Raw genomic sequence first — 21,251 nt, 5'->3', positions numbered from 1 at the left:
TGCTCATCCAGCTTTGTCTACAACTCCTGCCTATGATTTTTTCCCCCTTTCCTGGGATGCAGGCTTCTAATAGTTCCTGCAACTTTTACTTGAAGTAATTCCAGGCCTCCTCCACCTTTAGATCCACAAGTTATTCAGTCCAATCCACTTCCCTAACTAATTTCCTTAATTCTTTAAAGTTAGCCCTTTTGAAATCAAAAACCCTAGTCCCAGCTCTAATAATTCTCAAAAGACATGTGGGGAGAGAATGTTTGTGTTTTTACATATTGTGACAAAGTTCCTCCTCTTCCTTGGTGGGTCCTGCGCTTTTTGGCGGATTTGCTCGCCTCAGACGTTCACGGCAGCCCCTCAGTTTGGCTCCTTCTGCTAGAGGCTCAAACCTGCCGTTCACTCAGCTAACCTCTTCACTGGCCAGCATGGAGGAAATGGAGAACAATCCCCGCAGTCCTGCATCCCACCTAGTGGGTCGGGGACAGGCCAGATCCCTTTCCAAATTGGACCCTCCCTTCTGGTGTTGCTCACAGACCAGGTCAATTCCTCCTGTGTCTGATCAGGGGATGGGGGGAAATGCGGGCCCACCTTCTACACCGGGTTCCAGCCCAGGGCCCTGTGGGTAGCAGCTGTCTACAATGTCCCCTGTATCAGCTGTGTGACAGCAACAATTCCTTGGACTACTTCCCCATGGCCTCCCCCTGGTACCTTCTTTATTCTCACTGCAGGATCTTCCTCCTGAAGCCTGATCACGCTTGTACTCTTCAGTCCTCCAGCAGCATGCCGTCTCACTCCTTGCTCGCCCCGCCCCCCGAACTGATGGGGGAGGTCCTTTTTAAACTAGGTGTCCTGATTAGCCTGGCTGACATAATTGTTTCTAGTAAGTTCTTAATTGGTGCCAGGTGTCTTAATTAGCGTGCCTGTTTTAATTAGCGTGCCTGGTTCTAGCAGGTTCCTGATTGCTCTAGGGCAGCCCCTGCTCTGGTCACTCAGGGAACAGGAAACTATTCATCCAGTGGCCAGTATATTTGCTTCTACCAGACTCCTGTACCCCACTGGACTGGGTCTGTCACAATATGAGTAGAGTCAACAATGCAGTCAACAGTTCCAGTCTATGATGTATTCTGATAATTCAGAGGTCAAAAGAAGATCCTATCATTTAAATGAATTGTAAACAGGGGATCTCTCTGTATTCATCTCTCTTTGAAAGGTATAGCAAATAATCTGTAAATGGTGGAGGAACAAGCAAATTGCTTTATGTTAATTCTATAGCTAAGTACCAGTCATGGACCTCCTTCAAAGTCATGCTAATTACCTTTTGAACTTCCAGTTTGTCAAAAGACATGAAATTGTATAAAAGATCATTGGGTCTTGATTCTGTCATCTCAGATCTGCATCGGCTTCATCAGGGGAAGTCTGAGTTGCAAAACTGAGCTCTCAGTTATGCTGGTACGACCTGAATATGATATTTGGACATTGGACCTGTGAACTATTTCTGAAAGAACTCATTGCAACTACAAAGCTCACCATCTCTGCTATGAATCTGAACCTCAATGAATTGAACTTCTGTCTGTATATTGATCTTTTTACCAAACCCTCTCTCTTGTTTTTTAATTAAGTTTTACAGTTAATAAGAATTGGCTGTAGCATGAATTTGGGTAAGATCTGGAATATTAAATAACCTGGGAGGTAATGGGTCCAATCCTTTGGAATTGGTAGAACCTTTTATTTTATATGATGAAATAAGATTTACAGAAATTTTCATCATATTTGATGTGGGTACCTGGATGGAAGCCTGAGGCTGGATCACTTTAAGGGAACTGTGTTGTTTGGACTTACTAAGTAACCAGAATAAAGGTAATAAAGAAGCTGTTTTATGCCGGGTTGGTGAATATAAGTATTGGAATATCCACTAGCTTTATGGGGATTGTCTGCCTCATTCTTTGCAGTTCACCCTAATTGAGTGACCATAGCCGGCCACCACTAGGACCCCAATCACATCAATATTGACCAGCTGCCTCATTCAATGCGCACTGTCCAGTGTACGTGTGGCATGAGCCACCGCCTCTCCCTGAGCAACATCACACTGTCTGAGCTTTGTTCAGTGACCATTCCCATCCAGGAACTCTAGTTCTTCCAATCAGGCAACAGAAACAATACCATGTGACTTAGAAGACCAATCACAGCCAGAATTGTGAAGGGCAAACACCAGCGGACATTGCAGGAGGAATTTATAGGCACATGTCAAAACAATTACAGACACATTTTGTGGGTACTGTGATGGGGCAAGGCCAGATGGCTACAGTACAGTACTGAGAAACAGGTATGTTAGCCCCAGGCTAAACAAATCCCTAGGACCATGGTAACCAAATGGCAGTTGCTCTAGGTTAATCAAGACACCTGGAGCCAATTAAGATCTTTCTAGAAGGCAGTAGAGATAGCTACTTTAATTAGAACACCTGCAGCCAATCAAGGCAGGCTAATCAGGGCACCTCGGTTTAAAAAGGAGCTCACTCCAGTCAGGCAGGGAGGAGCCAGAGGTGAAGGAGCATGTGTGAGGAGCTGGGAGCAAGAAGGCAGGAGTCACGGTTCTTCTAAGCTGGAGGCAATTAATGGCCCTGCAAACTTGCATCAACACGATACCAGTTGTTGGCTTTCCCACTGCAAACTGGTTCACGACCCATCGGTAGCAGTCTGGAGTTGCCAGCTTCCAGATTGCAGTAGCCACCTGCTTCTCCACCGTCAAGGCAGCTCTCAATCTCGTGTCCTTGCACCATAGGGTGGGGGCGAGCTCCTCACACAATCCCTTGAAGGTGGCTTTTCTCATCTGAAAGTTCTGTAGCCACTGCTCATCATCCCAGACTTGCATGACGATGTGATCCCACCACTCAGTGCTTGTTTCCTGAGCCCAAAAGCAGCGTTCCACGGTGATGAGCATGTCCATGAATGCCGCAAGCAAACTCGTGTCGTATGTGTTACCTGAGCTGATTTCATCGTCGGAGCCCTCACTGTCACTTTGGATCCTAAGGAATAACTTGACTGCCAAATGTGACATGCTGGCAAGACTTGTCAGCATACTCCTCAGCAGTTCAGGCTCCATTCCTGCAGACCAAAAGGGAAGACAGAGCGTGCAGTACAAAAAGGTTGAAAGATGACACCAAACGTGGATGAAAGCACAGGGAATGCTGGGATGCAAACTGATGCATCACAGGGCGTTGGGACAGGACCCAGAGTGCCCCACAGCAGGGGACACGGTTTCAAATGCTCAGAGCTCAGTTAAACAAATTCAGTTTCTGCTGAATGAAGCCAGACACTCTCCTCCTGAGGACTAACTCCATGCTCATCTCTCCTCAAGTATAAGGTTACAAGTTGAGGCAGCCATATTTGTTGTGGGTGTGGGGTTAAGCAGTTCTGAGGGCTGGTTAGCCTTAGGCAGGGAACAGGGATTTGCATACTTGCTGACTACGTGTAAAGTAACTCTCAGCCATTCTCTAGTGCCTTCCGTCTCAAGATTTCAACACACTAAACTGAGCTGGGCCAGTATTATCCCCATTTTACTGATGGGTAAACCAAGGGACAGAAGTTAAAGTGTTCTGCCCAAGATCACCCTCCAAGTCCATAGAAGCATCAGGTTCAGATTGCATCTTGAATCTCAGTCCTGTTTGAGACACAAGAGCAGGTGTGCATTCCATAATTTATCCATCCACTGAAATTCAAGGAATTGTACAGCTAAGAAATAAGCATATATTGACAGATCACAGATGCCCAGCATCCCTGCAGACAGGCAGAGATTCCCATTTTAGTACAGGAGAAAATGTCATTAGCAGTTGCAATCCTGAAAGGGAAAAAAGTTTGAATATTTGAAAGGTTTCTTTCTACAAAAGATACTTATTTTAAAATACAACCCAACTTCCCCTCTCCCACACAAACTCCTTGTTAAAGGCATCGTAATAATAGCACTGCAACCTCTGATAACAGGGCAAGACGTAATTATGCCATGGGTGTGTAAGCAGGCAGACCAAAGTCAGCTTTTCTTTCTACTTCTACAAAAATAGGGTTCTCAAATATATGTCACATCCGCCCCCTAGTGGATGTACTGTAGCTAAGTACAAAAAACCTATCTTCCTACAGCATGAAAGCCGCACAATTCATGTTAAAATTAAAAAATCACCAGGACATGCAGATGCTCAGGTTCTTAGTGCCACGTTCACTTGGCCATGCTCTCTTGTAGTCTGCATGTTAGTACCTGCAGGGAGAAGCATTGCCATTTTCAATCTGGGAGCCTATTCTTAGTCCCAGCATTCCTTATTTCAATGAGAGACACAAGGTGGGGGAGAGAATATCTTTTATGAGACCAACTTCTGGTGGTGAATGAGACAAGATTTGGTGCTAAACAGAGCTCTTCTTCAGGTCTGGGAATGGTGCCTGAAGAAGAGCTCTGTGTAGCTTGAAAGTTCTCTCTCACCAACAGAAGTTGGTCCAATAAAAAACATTGTCTCCCCCACCTTGTCTCTCCAAAATCCTGGGGCCAATAGCTACAGCAACACTGCAAATGGTCTATTTTACCCCATACTTACCCGTACTGATGTTAACATTGTCAGAGTTCTGCCATAGACCAGACTGGATGTGCAATGTAACCAAGTAGCATTGCTGAAGAAACTTAACTCTCACATTCCTAACTCTTCTCCTTGGGTTGCAATAAGGTCCTATTATTCCATCTCATTCTTGGGTTAATAAAGGGAAAAAACTGGGCAAGCCTGTGTTTTAATAAGGTGAGCATTTAAAAGGGTCAAGCTATGCTTTGTGGTCCATGCCTTACCAAGGTGAATTGGGAGGCAGGGACTAGAGTTCACCTCTCATTTGAGATGAGCTCCCACCTTTGCTACCATAATGTTTAGCTGAGACAGATTTATGCAAAGGTGCAGCAGTTGCCCTGGTCAAGGTGGTCAGAGATCTGCTCCTTACTCTGACAAAGGAGATGCTCCCTAGCTGTCCCCCACCCACCTGGCTGGGTCTCTCTGCTGTCTGACACTGTTGATCAAAGTATCTCCTCTTCTACTGTCCCTCTTTCCCATGAGTCTGTATGTGTGCTGCTCTCTCCCCATGCCCCAACTTAGCAAGCCATCCCTAGTCAGCAATGCTCATAAGCAAGTGCTGAAAGCATAGCCCAAAAGCCCCACTCATTTTGGCGGGATTTGTGCCTGTGCTGGAAATGAAGGTTGTGTGTAAGCATTGGGGCCTTGCTGGCCACACCATCAATCTTGCCTCTTGCCCAGTTGTTGGTGGCTCATGGTTCTGTTCTCCTTCCTCCCCCTCCTGATAATCTTACCTTCTCCCAGGACTTCAGTTGCTCTTTCCACCCGTGCCAAATTCACCTCTCCACCATCATTCTGTCGCTGTCCCTGTCCCTCTCCCTCCAGTCTCATGTGTCTAGCTGCCTCCAACATCTTTTCTTGGATGTCTACACCCCACCTACAGATAGTCACTCCTCACTTGAACTACTCTCTGCCCTCTGGCCTCTTCCTCCAACAACCACCTCACAGCTGTTCTCCCTGTCTTAGGGTCCACAGCCCCACCTCAGTTGTTGGATCACCTTTCCCTTCCTCATGTATCTAGTCTCTCCCTAGGGCCTTTGACTTCTTCCTTCTGAATTTCTCCAAAATCCAACTTTCATCCCTCAGCCCACTATTAAAATGTCTTCATGCCCCAGTCATCTTTGGGGGAGGGATAGCTCAGTGGTTTGAGCATTGGCCTGCTAAATCCAGGGTTGTGAGTTCAATCCTTGAGAGGGCCACTTAGGGATCTGGGGCAAAAATCAGTACTTGGTCCTGCTAGTGAAGGCAGGGGACTGGACTCGATGACCTTTCAAGGTCCTTTCCAGTTCTAGGAGATAGCATCTCTCTGTACTCGATTACTGCACCCTTCTGTTTGGCAGCACCATTCTCAATGTACAGGAGTGATAAGAGGCCAATCATCTCCCTGCATCACATTGGCTTTCAGTCCCTCTGTTAGCTTCCTACTGCACCAGATCAGAGCTCCTCAGCCTCCCAAGGCCATGCATAATCTCATTGCCCTCCTATGGTCAATTCTCATTTCCACTATCCATCTGCTGGCCCAGGCACCTTGCTCTCTTTGCCCACCCTGGTTGATACCCTCCACCATGCATGGAACTCTGTCCACATTCATCTACTATGGTTTAGTGCATGAAACACAAGAAAAAGCCCATCACCTAGGCCCCCAGCTCCAGAGAGGCTACTGATTTTTTCCATGGTCTCCTTATTTCAACATATGTTTAAGGTCAGAACCCTGTATCTGGTATTACCAGTTGAAGTCAAGCCAGGCACGGACTAGAATGTGGTTCCAGGTTATGCAGACTGCAGTTCGACACAGACACTATTTAAAAACTGCCCTGGATCATAAACATCCCCAAATGATTTGTTGTACTGACCCTCACACCAGCATCTCCCAGCAGCCTGGGTGCTCCCACAGCTTGCAGTAAGGAATCCACACTGTAGAAGGAATCCTCTTCCTCAGGTGAGTACAGCCATGTTGGGGTGATGACATCAGCTCAGTTAGCTAGGAGTACTCATGAGAACGGGGACAGAGGAGAGCTACTCGTCGAACGAACGTTCTGCTTTTGTATTTGTTGCATTGGGTTTCTCAGTGAGCTCATGCGTCCTGTTTCTATAGGTGTATGCCACAGGAAAACCTTCACACATGAAGTGTGGTTGGCTGGCTTTGAGAAGACCACAACTTCCCTTGAGAGTCCATTTCAAAGACCAATACACCTCACCATGAGGAACTTCCCCTTGTCAACCAGCTATATTAAACTTCCTTTTCTTCCCATTACTGTTTGTACTTCCATACATAGTCCTCCTCCCTCCATGGTATTCAGACCCTGCAAATATCTGTAGACTGCTCGGTCCTCATCATGTCACCAAGAGATCCATAATTAGCTCTTCTTCTCTGAAATAAACACCCCCCTCCTTTTTTTTTTTTTATTCTATACTCTTGGCTGCATGCTGGAACAGACTCAGGCTGTTCTGGGCCAGGGAGCAGAGAGGGCCAGGAGCTCTGATCCAGTCACAGACTGCACAGCAGCTAGATAAGTCACTGATAGAGCTGGATGCTGCACTAGTGGCAGAGGGTGGGCAGTGCTGCTTTCAACAGACAGTATATCTTGTGTGGTATATTGAAAACTCTTTAATGTGTAGCTATCACTTTAAATTCTATGGAGACTTCCTGGTCCTGTCTGCAGGTTAGAGGGCTCTGTAGGAAGCCTGTGTTTTGGGTCTTTAGCAGTCAGTCTGCAAAGAACCAGCTTAGAGCAAGGTGGGTGGGTTGTTCCTCTCTGCCTTAGGGGGCAGCCTGCTTTGTCTGTCTCTCTGCTTTGGGCTCTTGTGTGTTAGGGTTCTGCATTTTAAAATATACAGTCATTCTTTCTGGAATGTTGCAACATAACATCTTCCTCCCTCTAATTTCTCTGTTTCTATGCTGTGAATCTAACAGCTTGTATGGCAGATATGTAGAACTATTCCTCGCCTTCTGTGCTGCTGTCTTGTTAGGCCCTTAGCCCTACACATCTTTGCATTCACCACTTCCTTTAACTGTAGCCATAGATCAACGTGGTCACTCAGCTGACCTGGTCTTCATCATGCACTGCTCCCTCATCTTTATTGCCAAGGTCTCCCTGTCCAACTGTCTCAGCATCACTTACCTGCCCCTTCCACTTCACGCTGGTTCTCTCTCTCTCCATGGATACCAGGCCTCATTCTCATGCCTGTCAGCTCAGTCACGGCTCCTTACTCTGTGTTCTCCCCTAGCGGTGGGTCCATCCTACCAATGCCCTACCCTTGGCTGAACCCCAACACCCGCCGTTCCTGTTCTCTCAGTGGTCTCTTGCAGGACTCCCATGGCTATATCGACTTCCCCAGCAATGAGTTCACTCTCCTCCTCCAGTGCTTCCATTTTCGTGGCCCAGCACCTGTACTTCTCCATCCTCAGAGGCCTCCAGATAGATCTCTATGCAGCTCCAACTCCTTGCTTAAACCTAGAGCTGGACAGGAATCTTCTGACAAAACACTTGTCAGAAAATCCCTGTGCACCGAAACCAAAGTGTTGTATGAAAATACTTTGGTTTTGCCAAACCATAGGCTGAGTCCCAGCAGATTTCTAACTGGTTAATGGCCACCTCACCTGGTGGGTAGGCCTGCTGCTCCTGGGCCAGGATGCCCCAGCTTGAACCGGGGCTCTCAGGGCCTAGGGTCTCTACTCTATGGCAAGGGCAGCTCAAGGAGTTTCCCACAAGGCAGGGGCAGCTGGCTGCTGTTCCATAAAAATGAAATAAAAATTGGGGGGGGGGGGGGGGGGGATTTCCTTTGCATGGGAAATTCTGACATTTCTAGTTTTTGTTCTGAATCTGAACAAAATAGTTTTTTAAATGTCAGATGTTTCCACTCAATGGAAATTCCGAGTTGGCAAGATCTACCTAACGCTGCCCCCACCACCACACACCTCCAATTTTTCAAGTATAAAATGACCAAATTCCAACAGGTCCCTCCTACCTACAATCTTCTCTCCCACCTCTCCTGTCACAGGTAGATTTTCTCTCTTTAAATCCACACACCCAGGATTCAACATTACCCATCTACAATTAAAACTTGTCCATCCCTCATCAACAGCAGCATGGGTTTAGAGTAGACTACTATTTCATCCTCTGCAGTCATGAATACTGCAATTTTGCTCCCATCCAGTCTATTAAAAATATTGCCACTGAAGCATATGCTTGTATTCATTTGGGATGGAATGTGGTTTGCAGGTTGCTTATGCATAGGGAAGCATGCTGTGGCTCACGACCCTAGGAACATTCTGGAGAAGGCCAGGGGGAGAGGGCTGAGCTCAGCATGTGGAATGGAGAACTATGACCATGTGATAAAGAAATCCATATATGGAAAGGTTAACTCTTATTGGTTAGAGGTTCATGTTATGTAACTTGTTATGTAAGTGCCATGTGCTATAAAATAGCAAGGGGAGGGGGTCCTTGCTGGAGGGACTCTGCCTGATTTTTTGTATCAGAGGCTCTCCTTTTGTGCACATATTGAATAAAGCTTTGCTGAACTGAATCAAATCGCATTGAATTGAATCGCATCGCATCGAAGTCCCTTGATTCTACCCAGCATCAGACTAATTGGGAACCACAAAATCCCAACACTACTAAGATAATCTTTTTGGCTTGTCATGTCTTCCTTCTTTCCCCTTTCTTCATGGCATCACGCTGAAACTGTGAGTCTTCAGCTTTAGGGCCTTCCTAGCCAATCCACTCCCTCCCAACAAATCACGCCATTGAGCCACTGATTCCTACCTTTGTTCTGCCAATGCCACCAGACTGTTGTGCCCTAATTCCAATTTCTCCTTCTGTGCTTTTGCTCACACAGTCCCTATGACTGGGAAGCTGCCCATTAAAATCTGCAAAGCCAATATATGCTCCTTTCAAATTCCACCATATTGCCTATGGAACCCTCTACAATGGCTCAGTAGCTGGCCTGCCAACACTTCTGTTTATGATGTTAATCACAGTGGTTTACCTTGTCCCTCCCAATCCCATTGGTTATATGCACCTGTTCCGAAGTCCGATGTATTGCCTGAGCTCATTAGGGCAGGGACTCGTGTGTGCAGAATACTTAGTGCTCTCCATCGTAGCCTCTAGGTGCTACTGTAGCAAAGGTTTGGTTAGTAATTTGGTGTGCACTTGAGTTGAGTGAGACAAAATCCTCAGCCTCATTGTTGAGCACCAATAAAAGAATGTCTTAGTGCAGGGAGCTGGACTGAATGACCTCTTGAGGGTCCTTCCAGGCCTACATTTCTATGATGTCCTGTGATCAGACAGAGCGAGGCCTTCCTTCCTTCCCACTTAGCATCCTAGAAACGAACACACACTTGGCAACTCACTTCCTGGCCAATCTGGCATCTTGGGAGCATGCTCTGAGAGGCTTAGCTCCTCTGATTGTGTGCAGCTCAGAAACAAACTGGAGGAAATACTCTAGAATTTTGACTTTTGCAAGATGGTGGAGCTCAGGTCCATCATGGAGGGCTGGGGATGTGCTTTGGCTGTAGGGGTTGAATGTGGCCATTGATATGGGGAAGGGGTGACGAACAGCTAACCAATTAAGCATCTTCTGGATGATCTCCAAGAAACATTGTTTTCTGATTGTGAGGGTGGTGATGATGCAGAAGCTGTGTTGTCAAGAGACAGGGTCACACACATTGCTCTCCACACTCCTTGCAGGAAAAGAGCTCAAGGATCACAACTGTTTCAACACAGGGAAAAGGGGATGGGATTGTGGTAATCCTGCTCTATCCTGGGGTGTGAAATATTGGTGAACAACATGTGGGCACAAAAAAAGCAACTGGTGTAAAAAGTGCAGTTTGACCATCAAAAGAAATATTGGTTTTGTCAACACAACTGGTAGCAAAAATGGCTTCCCTGAGCCAGTGCTGAGAATGCTGCTAGCACAGGCAGTGCTAGAAAGTCTCCAGCTGTGTCAAAGCATCCCTGAGACTTGCTTCTACCGTGTCTCACTCTTATGTACTGTACTGGTGAAAAAGAAATTTTTCCCATCTACTCTAGCAGCTAAACCATTCCAAAGCATCTGTTCAAAGGACTGTCTGCTAGTAACAGATTTCCAAAGCAGGTTAATTTCCTAGTATAGACAGATCCATCCGAGGCATACAGAGCTACAAAATGCAGCCATTTCAGTTCAGGCCAGGTCACTGGCACAGAAATGAACGTCCACTCCCACCCAAAGGAGACGCCTGGGACGTGAGTGTGCTTTCATGTCCAGTTTTATTAGTGTTGCATTAGTACCATAAAATAGTTGATGAGGTTGCGCACATTGCAGTTCGTTCCAAAAAAGGCTATTTACATTTAATTTGTCTTCATATAAAACCTAAAACCCAAACAATACAACAATGAAACAGATGGACAACTTAGAAATCTACAGTGGTAACATCCCTTCATTTGACATAGTCTGAGCAGTGCTTGCAGCACATGTGACAATTTCACACACTAATGTACCCACACTTAGCAAGGTGCTTCCTAAAGAGTGCTCTGAGTAAAGACGCGCTTGCATGCGAGTCAGACACACTAAGTTCTGGGATTCCTTCTGTCAGGCTGTAGGGAAGGGAAAGCCAACCTGACAGGGATTTTTGATGTGCTTCCTTTTAAAGGAATTAACATCCTGCTACTTGCAAAACTATGGCTCCTCCTCCTCCTCCTCTCTAGCATCAAGTCCTAAAGCCTTCACGGAAACCCAGGAGAGCTCATCACTCCAGTTCTCTCGTGACTTTGCAAGGAACTTGAAGGTCGGTGGGAGATGCTGTGCTCAGATAGTCACCTCTCATCCTGGGCATCCCAGTGGAAAGATCAAGCTAGAGTTTTAGCGAGTCCCCACCGTTCTAATGGCCAGGATACAGAAGTGCACTGAATGGAGGGTTTGTAATCTCAGCATCTCTAAGCAAACAATATGAAGAAAGAAAACATCCCAAGATGTTCCTATTGCCAAGATCTTTCAGACTTTACATTCCTGGGATCTGAGCTGAAACAGCTCCCATCTGACAGTGAGAAGCCCCCGTCTTTTCAGTACTTCGAACTACAGGGAAAGAATAAAGGCTCTCTAGTCTCACCAAGATGTTTTGCTTACAAAGTTTCAAGGCATCTGGTACTATTTCTTGAATCCTCAAAATGAAATATTCTTAGAATGTTTTCTTGGTACTAAACATCTGCCCAGACTGATCCAAGATGGTAATGATAGCTAGCCAAAGACTAACAGGACATACATGACAATAAGAGTGTTTTAGTGACATTAATAGAACAATGCTGGTCAGTTTGGTTTTTAGCTAGGTCAACGGCCTACAGGTGGGTATGGCAATTGTATATGAAACCACAAAAACTTCCCATTCTACTACTCCACCCTCAGATACCCTCTCTAGGACACGACAAGAAGGCTTGCTAATTAAAGCAGCAAATGAAGCCAAGGGGAGGTTGATAAGTATCCTCAAACCAAAGTAACAGAGAAATTTTATACTTAAATTTGAGATATAAATGGCTCAACGGGGCTGTTGTTGGGTTGATGAGAAAAATGTGATTGGATTATATGCAATTGATAACTGCAGGTGAAATTAATGGAAAGCCAAAGGTTAAGTGAATATTGCTGCTCCAGCAGCTGTTTTCTTTAGGGCAAAGAAAAACAAATGCAAGCCCAGCAAGCATTCAATACGGGTAAGGATATTCCCTGGCTTGCCGTGGTGGACTTCTGCATTTCATTTAGCCATGGAAGTGTAAAACTAGAGCTCCAGTTCTTGGCCAGCATACTAGGGATGCCTCCTTAGATCCCACTTCCAAGGAAGGGCTGGGGCCAGTTTCTCAAGAGAACACCAGTACAGGGGAATGTCAGCTTTGCCAATAGGAAAGTGCTGGAGTTGCAGTTTGGGGCTCCATGGAGCAGTCCGTCAGTATCGCAGCCTGGGTCAGTGTGTAATGGGAATCAAATATATCTGCTACCACAGTACATTCCCACCTGCACTGGGATTGCTGCAGTCTCCTGGCCTCCTGCAGGGAAGGGGGGGTTTACAGGTGACGAGGTGGCATGCAACCAGCCGAAAACTAGGCAGTCAGCTCTGTCCCCACACCTCTGTCTGTTCACTGCTAGAAATCCAGGAACCGAAGTAAAAGTGACATCTAGATTTCCGGTTAAAGCAGGCTGGTTCAGGTCAATGAGATAAACCAAATGAGTTTCCTTCTTTGAGTCACACTCTGGTGGAGGCCTCTTTTCATTATTCCATAAAGAGTTTTAAAAATGGGGCTGTGCTGGGTTTCTTGCTCCATTAGGGTCAATTTTCTGCACTCATCATGGCAAAGGCAATTAAGCAGCCCCCCTGATATCCTGATGGCCCCTTTTCAGGCACAAGAACTGGCACCTCCTCCCACTGGTCAGCTCTGCCCCAGAGTGTACAATGGTATAGTCACAGCAAGCTGTCACACAGACCAGTTCTTCAGAGTGACTTCCTGTGAACCCTGGAATTGGTGGTTGGTTGAAGAGCACCATGTGGGAGTCCAAGCTCAGCCCAGCTCACCATGGGAGGAGGCTCCTGCCACTGCTTTATCAAAATAATTTCCTATGTAGCAGCCCATTGTCTGCACAGCTCAATTGCTGTAATACTCGGTTATGGCACAGCTTCGACTCTCAGACTTCCAGAATGTTTTCCCAGTGGTCAGAGACGAAGTTAGTTGTGTGAAGAAGCTCAGAGAAAGTACCCACTGTATAAAACTTTAACAAACATTTCCAGGAAAAGCCCAGGGAATCTAACTCCAACCATTGGCTATGAGGCAGGGCAGCGCCATGACGAACCACCAAGAATGAAGCTTTCCCAAGATCAGTGCAGTCCTGCCACCAGGCAAACTCCAGCCTGGGGGTTCAAGGAGAGTTTCCTTGGAAGCCTTGCTACCGCAGAGAGCCCACTGCAGATGGCTGTGCTGCCAAATAGCAGCTTGCCAGAGGAAACAAATTCCGCTGTCTGCAAGTGCTTGGGTACCAAGCAGGCAGAAAGTTTCCTGGTGAATTAGATTTCATAAAATGTAATTAAAATAAAGAACTAGCCCACATGAAATGTTACACATGGTAAGACGGGGGCAACATACATTTGATAAGCAGGAGCCATGAAGTCCCATACTGGCTACAGTTTGTCTCTCTACAGCAGGTTGAAATACAAAGAGGAGCAAAGCGTCAAATCCTTCATTGCCCTGGTAAACAAAGTTATTGCAAATGGCCAGTCCAAGCCTTCTCCAGAGCTGCAGGGTCCATGAAAGCCAAACAAGGATTTCTGTCAGTGCTGGTGTGGAATAAGCTGTGGGACTGAAATCTGACTGGATTTCAGTCACTCTACTTGCACAGGGAAAGAGGGATTTAAGGAAGAACCTGAACCGCTGACTTCGTTAAAAGGCTTGTCCTGAGGCAACAGCTTCAGTAAAGAGCACTGATGTGCTTGTGTGCTCATTCCTAAGCTGTGGCTACCAAGCAATGCTGCACTATCCTAGAGCAAGGTGCAAGCCTCCTTGCAAGATCCTAAACGCCATCCTGCACTATGCTGAAGCTAGAGATTCTTTCTGCCCCGGTTACGAAGTGTTCGAGGGAAACCTACCCTCTCCTCAGGGCTGCCATAAGCAAGAGAATAGTTTATAGTAACCCCCCAATAGCTGCATCAGCGTTCATGTGTGGATCTGTGCGCTGACCTGCCCAACTCCTCAGAGGAATGTATTGCTGGGCTGCTGAGGACTCTGCCAGTCTGATGAGAGTTGATTCCTGAACATGGCTGAAACAGCACTAGAAAGTTTCTCTCTTATTAAACATGCATCTAAACAGTAGACTGAGCAGTGAGGGGAAGGTGCATGTACTGTTTGCTCTGCAGATACTTGTCTTTACTGTGAAGGGGAGGAGAGAGGCACAGTTCTCATTTAGGGCCAGTCACCCTCACTCCTTCAGCAGGGCGTTAGCTGAACACACACCCAGTGTCCACTGAAGTCCTTTCCAAGTCAATGAAACCTTTCCTGCAGGACACGCCTTCCCAGGGTGTGACCTACACACACAAGATGGAACAGACTCCACAGCCATTTAATCTCTGTTCAGTCAGTCACTATCCCAGAACATTTGGACTCTGAAAGATGCTTAACGTATTGCTGTCCCTTTGAGAGGGCGGGAGGAGGAGCCTCTCTGGAGGTCTCTGAAAATGGGCCTGAGCAGTGCAAACGCCTACCCATGAGACTGGAACCCCCAGGAGGCTCCCCTTATGCAGCTGCACCCTGCTTATTTCAAGGGTGGGGTGCTGGCTCCTCTGCAAAGCAAACAAGCTCTAGCTCCTCAGCCACTGGGTTTGGAACATCTGCATGGAGGCTCCTCCCTGGAGCTGTATTGCCAGGGGAGCCCCACAGATCCAGCCCTGGGACCCCCTGGAGGAGTAAAGCAGGGTTACAGATAACTAAAGGAGAGTTGCTGTAGTAGCTCCTACACCATCCACACACCCAGCTACCAATGAGAGTGGGAGGCATGGGGAAAGCTGTAGGTGAGCCTCCTTTGGCTCCAGAGATCCCATGCTGCTGACGCAGCCCTGTAGGGCTACTGACATTGTAAATCAGAGCAACATTCAGGCTGCTTTAGAATACCCTGGGAATGGGCTGGCACAGTGATATTTTAGGTGAGGGGGAAGGGAGAACATACAGTACATAGCTTACAGCTTCCCACTCGTAAGCTGCAGTAGTGCTCAGGGGCAGGGCTATAGTGGCCAGTGCATTTCACACAGGCACTGGCTGGTTTTGCACAGCAAATCCTTAATCCCTGAATGGTGGGTTCTGCTAGCTGCAGGAAGTACAGGGGCACTGAGTGACTCCTCCACCCTCATTTTCTGTGGCAGGCCCCTCGGCCCCTGGGAGGATGGATCCTAAGCTGGCACATGGCCCAACTGGCTAACAGTGCATTGTGCTGGAGTCAAAGAACTAGAATAGTTGAGAGACCCCTCAGATGACACAATCCGTGCATGAGGCATTCCAGCGCAGTCCAGACAAGCTGAAGTTCTCTGTCTCTGCTTTCAGAGCTGGCTTTGCTACCTGGCCTCCTGCCTCAGAAATAGCAGCAGCAGATCCTTGCATGGCTGGAGGGGGCCCCCAAACAAGGGATTCCCATCTGGAGTGTTGCGGGGAACCTTGTACACACTGCCTAGAAGATGTACGTATGCAGGTGGCACATTTGCTGCGAGTTGGTATTGTATGTGCTTTCACATGCACATGCGCTTTTGCTGTGCGGGTGTGCATGTAGCTGGTGTAAAATGCAGCTGCTCATGTGTAAGGGCCCAAGGGGCACAGGAACTAGCCAGTACACTAATGCCTGACTCATTAGACAGCAGCTCATCTTTCCTGTTATCTTTTTTTAGCAACTTAATCTTTTTTAAAAGCATTAAAAAAAATCTGCACCTGTAAAAATCCATTCTCTTGAGAGCCCAGGCAAGGTTTTATTGATGTACATAATCTGTGTGAAAATCTAAATAGCAACAACCCCACTGAACTGGTGTCCTTCAAATCCAGCTCCAGGGGTGTTGTGACTGGCTTGGTTGGGTTATTGGGATGGACTTGGAGCAATGGGATTCCTCAGACAGACATTTCATACTTTGTATTTCAGTCTCTGCCCAACCTGAATCAGGCATGAGAGTGAACATGCCTGCTTATTTCAGTAGCTGGCCTTAAAACAATGACCCTCTGGCATTTCTTCACCTGTGGAGAATCCTGGGGTTTCCCTCAGTTATTAGCTTGGTTTTTGGCAGACAGCGCAATGTATTTCACATTCTTGGTATCTGAACTATCTGGTGATGAACCAGGCTCTACTTTCTTCATGTGAAGTCAGGGTGGTGGTGGTGGGGAGGGGGGAGCGGAAGAGTTAAACACTTAATTCTCCCGCTACCTCCCACTTGCCCCTCAAAAACCATTCAGGCCCAATCCAGAACACTCAGCCGCAAACACACCCAGGAGGTTTCAGGTTAATAAGCAGTGCAGTTATCCAGCTATCTGCTCTTAAGTTCTTCGGCAGGTCACCCCAGTTCTGGAGGTTCTCCCAGTAATTTCCATGTTATCGGTACATTTCTACTTAAGACTGGTTTTTGCTTTATTCAAGGGATTTCCTTCCCTTGTAGTAAACTTAAGAATTAATAGAAAAAAGTAATGCAGAAGTAATCCAGATGCATCTGTAAGTAATCTGCAGGAGAGAGCAAGCAGACTTGAGTCAGAGTTGGCACTCAGATTCCTGGCTCCTGGGTGTGCAGTCTCCATACAGGCAGAAAGCCGCCCTGCTGAAAGCGGTTAGAAGTTAGGTTTGGAGTGTCCGAATATGCAGATGGGAAAGTGCTTGACACGGGAGGACCACTGTGCTGCCAGCTGAAAGAACTTCACATCGTTCCACTCTACGCCATCAATTAGGACTGCAGGGGAAGAATAGAACAAGGAAGCAGGTCAAAAAGCACCCAGCAAGACAGTCACACTGGAGAATCCCTATGCCAGAATTCAATGCCATCACATCATCCTTCCTCAGTCAGTACAGGAAACAGATGCTGCACTGACAGCTAGATAGTAGAAAGATTAGGAAGAAGGCCCAGTCAATTCTTCTGCTGCCCTAAAGATCAAATGAAAATGGCTCAGCAGCTGGATTGGGAAAGATACCAGTCATCTCCCTGCCCACCCTCAACAGTGGGAAATTATTGTCGACCAGCTGCATGCATTATGGAGAAATCCTCCTCTTCCTCTCTAGCATCAGGTAGAGGCCACAACCAGAGCAAACAAGATGGATCACTGGTTTGTTCCAGAATCAACACCTATAACCCAGAAGAGTTTAGAACAGTGGTTCTCAACCTTTTCCCAACAGTGAGCCCATGTTACAACATAAAACTTCTGGGACTCCTCTCCCATCTAGCTACAAAGGAAAAAGAGGGTTGTTGTGCCCCCGAGACCTGTTTGTAACTCCCAAATTGAGAACCTAAGGTTTAGTGGCTGGCTGGCTCTATGCCATCTGTGGATTTTCCCATGATGGCAGAATCCTCCTGTAGACAGATCCACCAGGTTCAAGTCTGCTTTGTGTCACAGACTAGCACGTCGTGGTCAAGCACTGAGATGGCTGGCTTACAGGCATTAGAGCCATAATTAGCAATAAAATGCTCCCCTTTACTATCAGAAATGATGCAATAATTCAGCACTTACCCCGCAGCATATTCTGCTGATGTTTTGCTGTGCAAATCAATCTACTAATTCCTTCAATGCATTGACTCTTAGACTCAATCTCCTTGTCTTTTGTTTTCTTGGGCAAAAACATCACTAGAAGAAAACCAAACCAAACATGTTTAATCTCTACCAGCTGCAAGAAGTTATCCTGAAACAATTAGGTAAAAATACACTGAAGCCTGAACTTTCCTCTTTGCCAGGAGTTTGACTGGCCAGGTACTCCCCCTGCCCATGCTTATTAATATTTCCAGTTCACAGGATTACTTACCAAGCATTGCCACCTTACAAACTGGGTCCGACTAATTGGGCATTATTAGAGCCCCAAAGCAATTCATATTGCCTCTGAAAGTCTTCAATGCTATAAGCCTCCCCTTCATCCCCCTGGGGCAATTCCCCTGCTGGGGAAATATCCACTCTATTAAGATAAAACTCCACCCTTGTGCACTGCAAGCTTCAGTGGTTGGCTCGAATGATATAAAATCTACTATGCTTCCATGGAGATTCTTGCTTATTGCAAAAAGTTTCTAGAGCAGAAAGCCCCAGATGTTATCCTCACTTACAGCTGAATATGGCAACTAGTGCATATTCACTACACAAACACCAGGTCAACAGCTGCTCAAAGGGACAGCTGAGATAAGGGAGCTCCTGCAAATAAAGTAACTGGCCAGGGAAGGGAAAGGTTAGGAAGCCCTTCTGAAAAAGGTCTAAGGATCCATCTGCATTAACAATCTGAAGGGAGAGGGAGGCTCCGCTCCAAACTGGAGATGAACACCCTTGAATCCAGCTGGGCAAATTCCATGTAGGAGCTTATTAGGTGCACAGCCTTAAGTCCCCAGACAGAATATACCATGTCACAAGGCTCCGAAAACTTGGACAGGCCTTGCAGTTCATGTCTGATCTGGAGGATGGCACTTCCTGCACCACTGACACCCCAGCCTGAGTGATGTGGCATCTGCTCAGCAGTAACTCTGGCCCAACACTGCAATGGGGCACCCATGCAGAGCTCATTGCAAGAGTAGATCCCTTCGAGAGAAAAAGTTACCAGCTATTGAATAGCCAAAGCCATTTGCTACAATACAGCGCATTTTCAAACCAAGCGCTGATAGCACAATTTGACTAAGCAGTGGAGATTTGATGTATTCACAGTCCATTGCAATATGGCAGTTGATATAACATAAGAACATAAGAACGGCCGTACCAGGTCAGACCAAAGGTCCATCTAGCCCAGGATCCTGTCTACCGACAGTGGTCAATACCAGGTGCCCCAGAGGGAGTGGCCCTAACAGATAATGATCAAGTGATCTCACTCCTGCCATCCATCTCCTCCCAGACCTTGGGTCATAATTTACTGGCCTCTTCCGTACAATTATTAAATAAATTATTTTCTGTTTTTCTTATATATTATTTAAATAATAATGCAATGTGCAAACTATCTCTGTAATGCTGTAACTAAAAACTCTGCTGCCCATACAAAAAACCAGTATCTATCCCTCCAGCTTAATCGCAAATTACATAACGGGCCTGACAATCTAACAACCCAGATTGTCAGCCCCTCCAGCAAAAAAAAACTATAAAAATCACTAATAGCCCCCCTTAACAGCTTATAAACAGCCAATAAAAAAAAGCAAAAGCCTCACAAACACAGTACCCTAAATTTTTAAACTATCTCCCCTTATCAGTTTTAAAGCAATTAAAGCTGGTTCTTAGCTAGTTTTTGCTAAGCAAATTGCAAAAATGCAAAGTTTGTTAACCACCAATCAAATGCTAGCACAACCAAAGCCTATATGTAAATGTATATAAAAAATTCTTAATTTTTGTATTAAAGTTTTTTGTACCAAGCTACAAAACTCTCCTTTCTTCTGCAAAATAAAGCATCTTTTCCTTATCCCTATCAAGCTGTTATTAGCTCTCAGCTAAGCAAACCCAATATTTCAATAACAGTTTTGTGAAATCTTTTTGAAGTTCTTGACAATCTGCTTTGGTCTTAACTATCTTGAGCACTTTAGTATCATCTGCAAACTTTGCCACCTCACTTTTTACCCCTTTCTCCGGATCATTTATGAATAAGTTGAATAGGATTGGTCCAAGGACTGACCCTTGGGGAACACCACTAGTTACCCCTCTCCATTCTGAGAATTTACCATTAAGTCCTACCCTCTGTTTCCAGTCTTTTAACCAGTTCTCAATCCATGAAAGGAGCTTTCCTTTTATCCCATGATAGCTTAATTTATGTAAGAGCCTTTGGTGAGGGACATCCCCAACTCTTGGAAAAATTTTTCAGGTCCATGCACGGGGCCAGTGGGGAGCTGTTGTAGAAGACTTCTGAAGAAAAAGGAATTCTAGAAGTGCCTCTCACTGGTAACAGGTTTCCCAGAAAGTGTAATTTCCTGGCTTTCCAGTATTTCCGCCCCCCTCCACACACACCCCTCCAACACCTAAACTTCAAACATTGTTAGGCTCCTATCCTAAGCATCTTTCCCAAATCTGGACCTTAGCGTCCAAAAATCTGGGTGCCTGCATGAACCCCTCTAAGCTTAATTACCAGCTTAGATCTGACAGCCTGCCACCAACCAGGAATTCCAGTGCCTGGTACACTCTGGTCCCCCCAAAACCTTCCCTGGGGACCCCAAGAACCCAAATCCCTTGGATTCTTAAAACAAAGAGAAATAAACCATTTCCCTTCCTGCTCTTTACTTCCTCCCAGATTTTCCCGCCCTAGATATACTAGGAGATTTCCCTGCTTCAATCCCTTGAAACACAAAACCGAGAGGACAATTTACCTTCCCCCTCCTTCTTTCCCCCCTCCCAGTCTTTCCCTGAGAGAGGCAGTAATCCTGGCACAGAGATTCCTATCCTCTTGCCATAACTAGAAAAAGAAAAGTCAACAAGTTAACAAAAAAGCTTTATATAAAAAAGAAAGAAAAAGACAAAAAATTAATCTCTGTATTAAAGTGACAACAGGGCTATTGCTTAAAAGAAAAATAAATAACAGCTGTCAAGAATTAGATAGTAAGGGTAGGGCTATTCTTTTTTCCTGTAAAGGGGGAACAAAGAGAACCAAACACCTGACCAGAGACCAATCAGAGAACTGGATTGTTTAAAGTCAGGGCGGGAATTGTATACTCAGCGCTCTTTTGTTTCTTTGGCTGTGGTAACAAGGTTTCCTTCCTACATCCTTCTTATTTCCAATATTATACCAAAAGTCTTGGAGTACAAAGGAACCCAAAGCAATTCGCTATTAGGAACTTTGGGTTGTACGAATAGATTGGAGGCTGTGTTTTGTTGTTCTCGCGCTTGTGAGTCAAGCTTCCCCAACGCATCTTATCTCCAAGTGTCTCCTACATCATGCTGTGAGTACAAAGGAACCCCACAATTCGGCTATGAGACTGGGTTGTATTTACATGTATGGGATTGGTGACGGTTAATCGGGCTATCTTTGAAAATCAGACTG

At 46.0% G+C, this 21,251-nt stretch overlaps 1 protein-coding gene across 3 annotated transcripts in view; it reads right to left on the bottom strand.

Moving 5' to 3' along the window:
• Positions 1-16,030: 16,030 nt before the first annotated feature.
• Positions 16,031-21,251, bottom strand: part of PACS2 (phosphofurin acidic cluster sorting protein 2) — a 162,116-nt gene continuing 156,895 nt past the window's right edge. For 2 of the 3 annotated variants that reach the window (XM_032778311.2, XM_032778314.2), the window contains 2 exons: positions 17,780-17,893; positions 16,478-17,007 (listed from right to left, as the gene is read on the bottom strand). In XM_032778311.2, the coding sequence (XP_032634202.1) occupies positions 16,889-17,007; positions 17,780-17,893 (233 nt within the window). In that variant the 3' untranslated portion in view covers positions 16,478-16,888. Of the gene's footprint in view, positions 17,008-17,779; positions 17,894-21,251 lie in introns of all 3 variants that reach the window. The other variant, XM_032778310.2, reaches the window with a different exon arrangement.

This window comes from Chelonoidis abingdonii, chromosome 7, assembly GCF_003597395.2.
Source record: "Chelonoidis abingdonii isolate Lonesome George chromosome 7, CheloAbing_2.0, whole genome shotgun sequence".
NCBI classification, from domain to species: domain Eukaryota; kingdom Metazoa; phylum Chordata; order Testudines; family Testudinidae; genus Chelonoidis; species Chelonoidis abingdonii.
The sequence above is the reverse complement of the archived record's forward strand: the minus strand, read 5'-3'. Positions and strand labels throughout refer to the sequence as shown.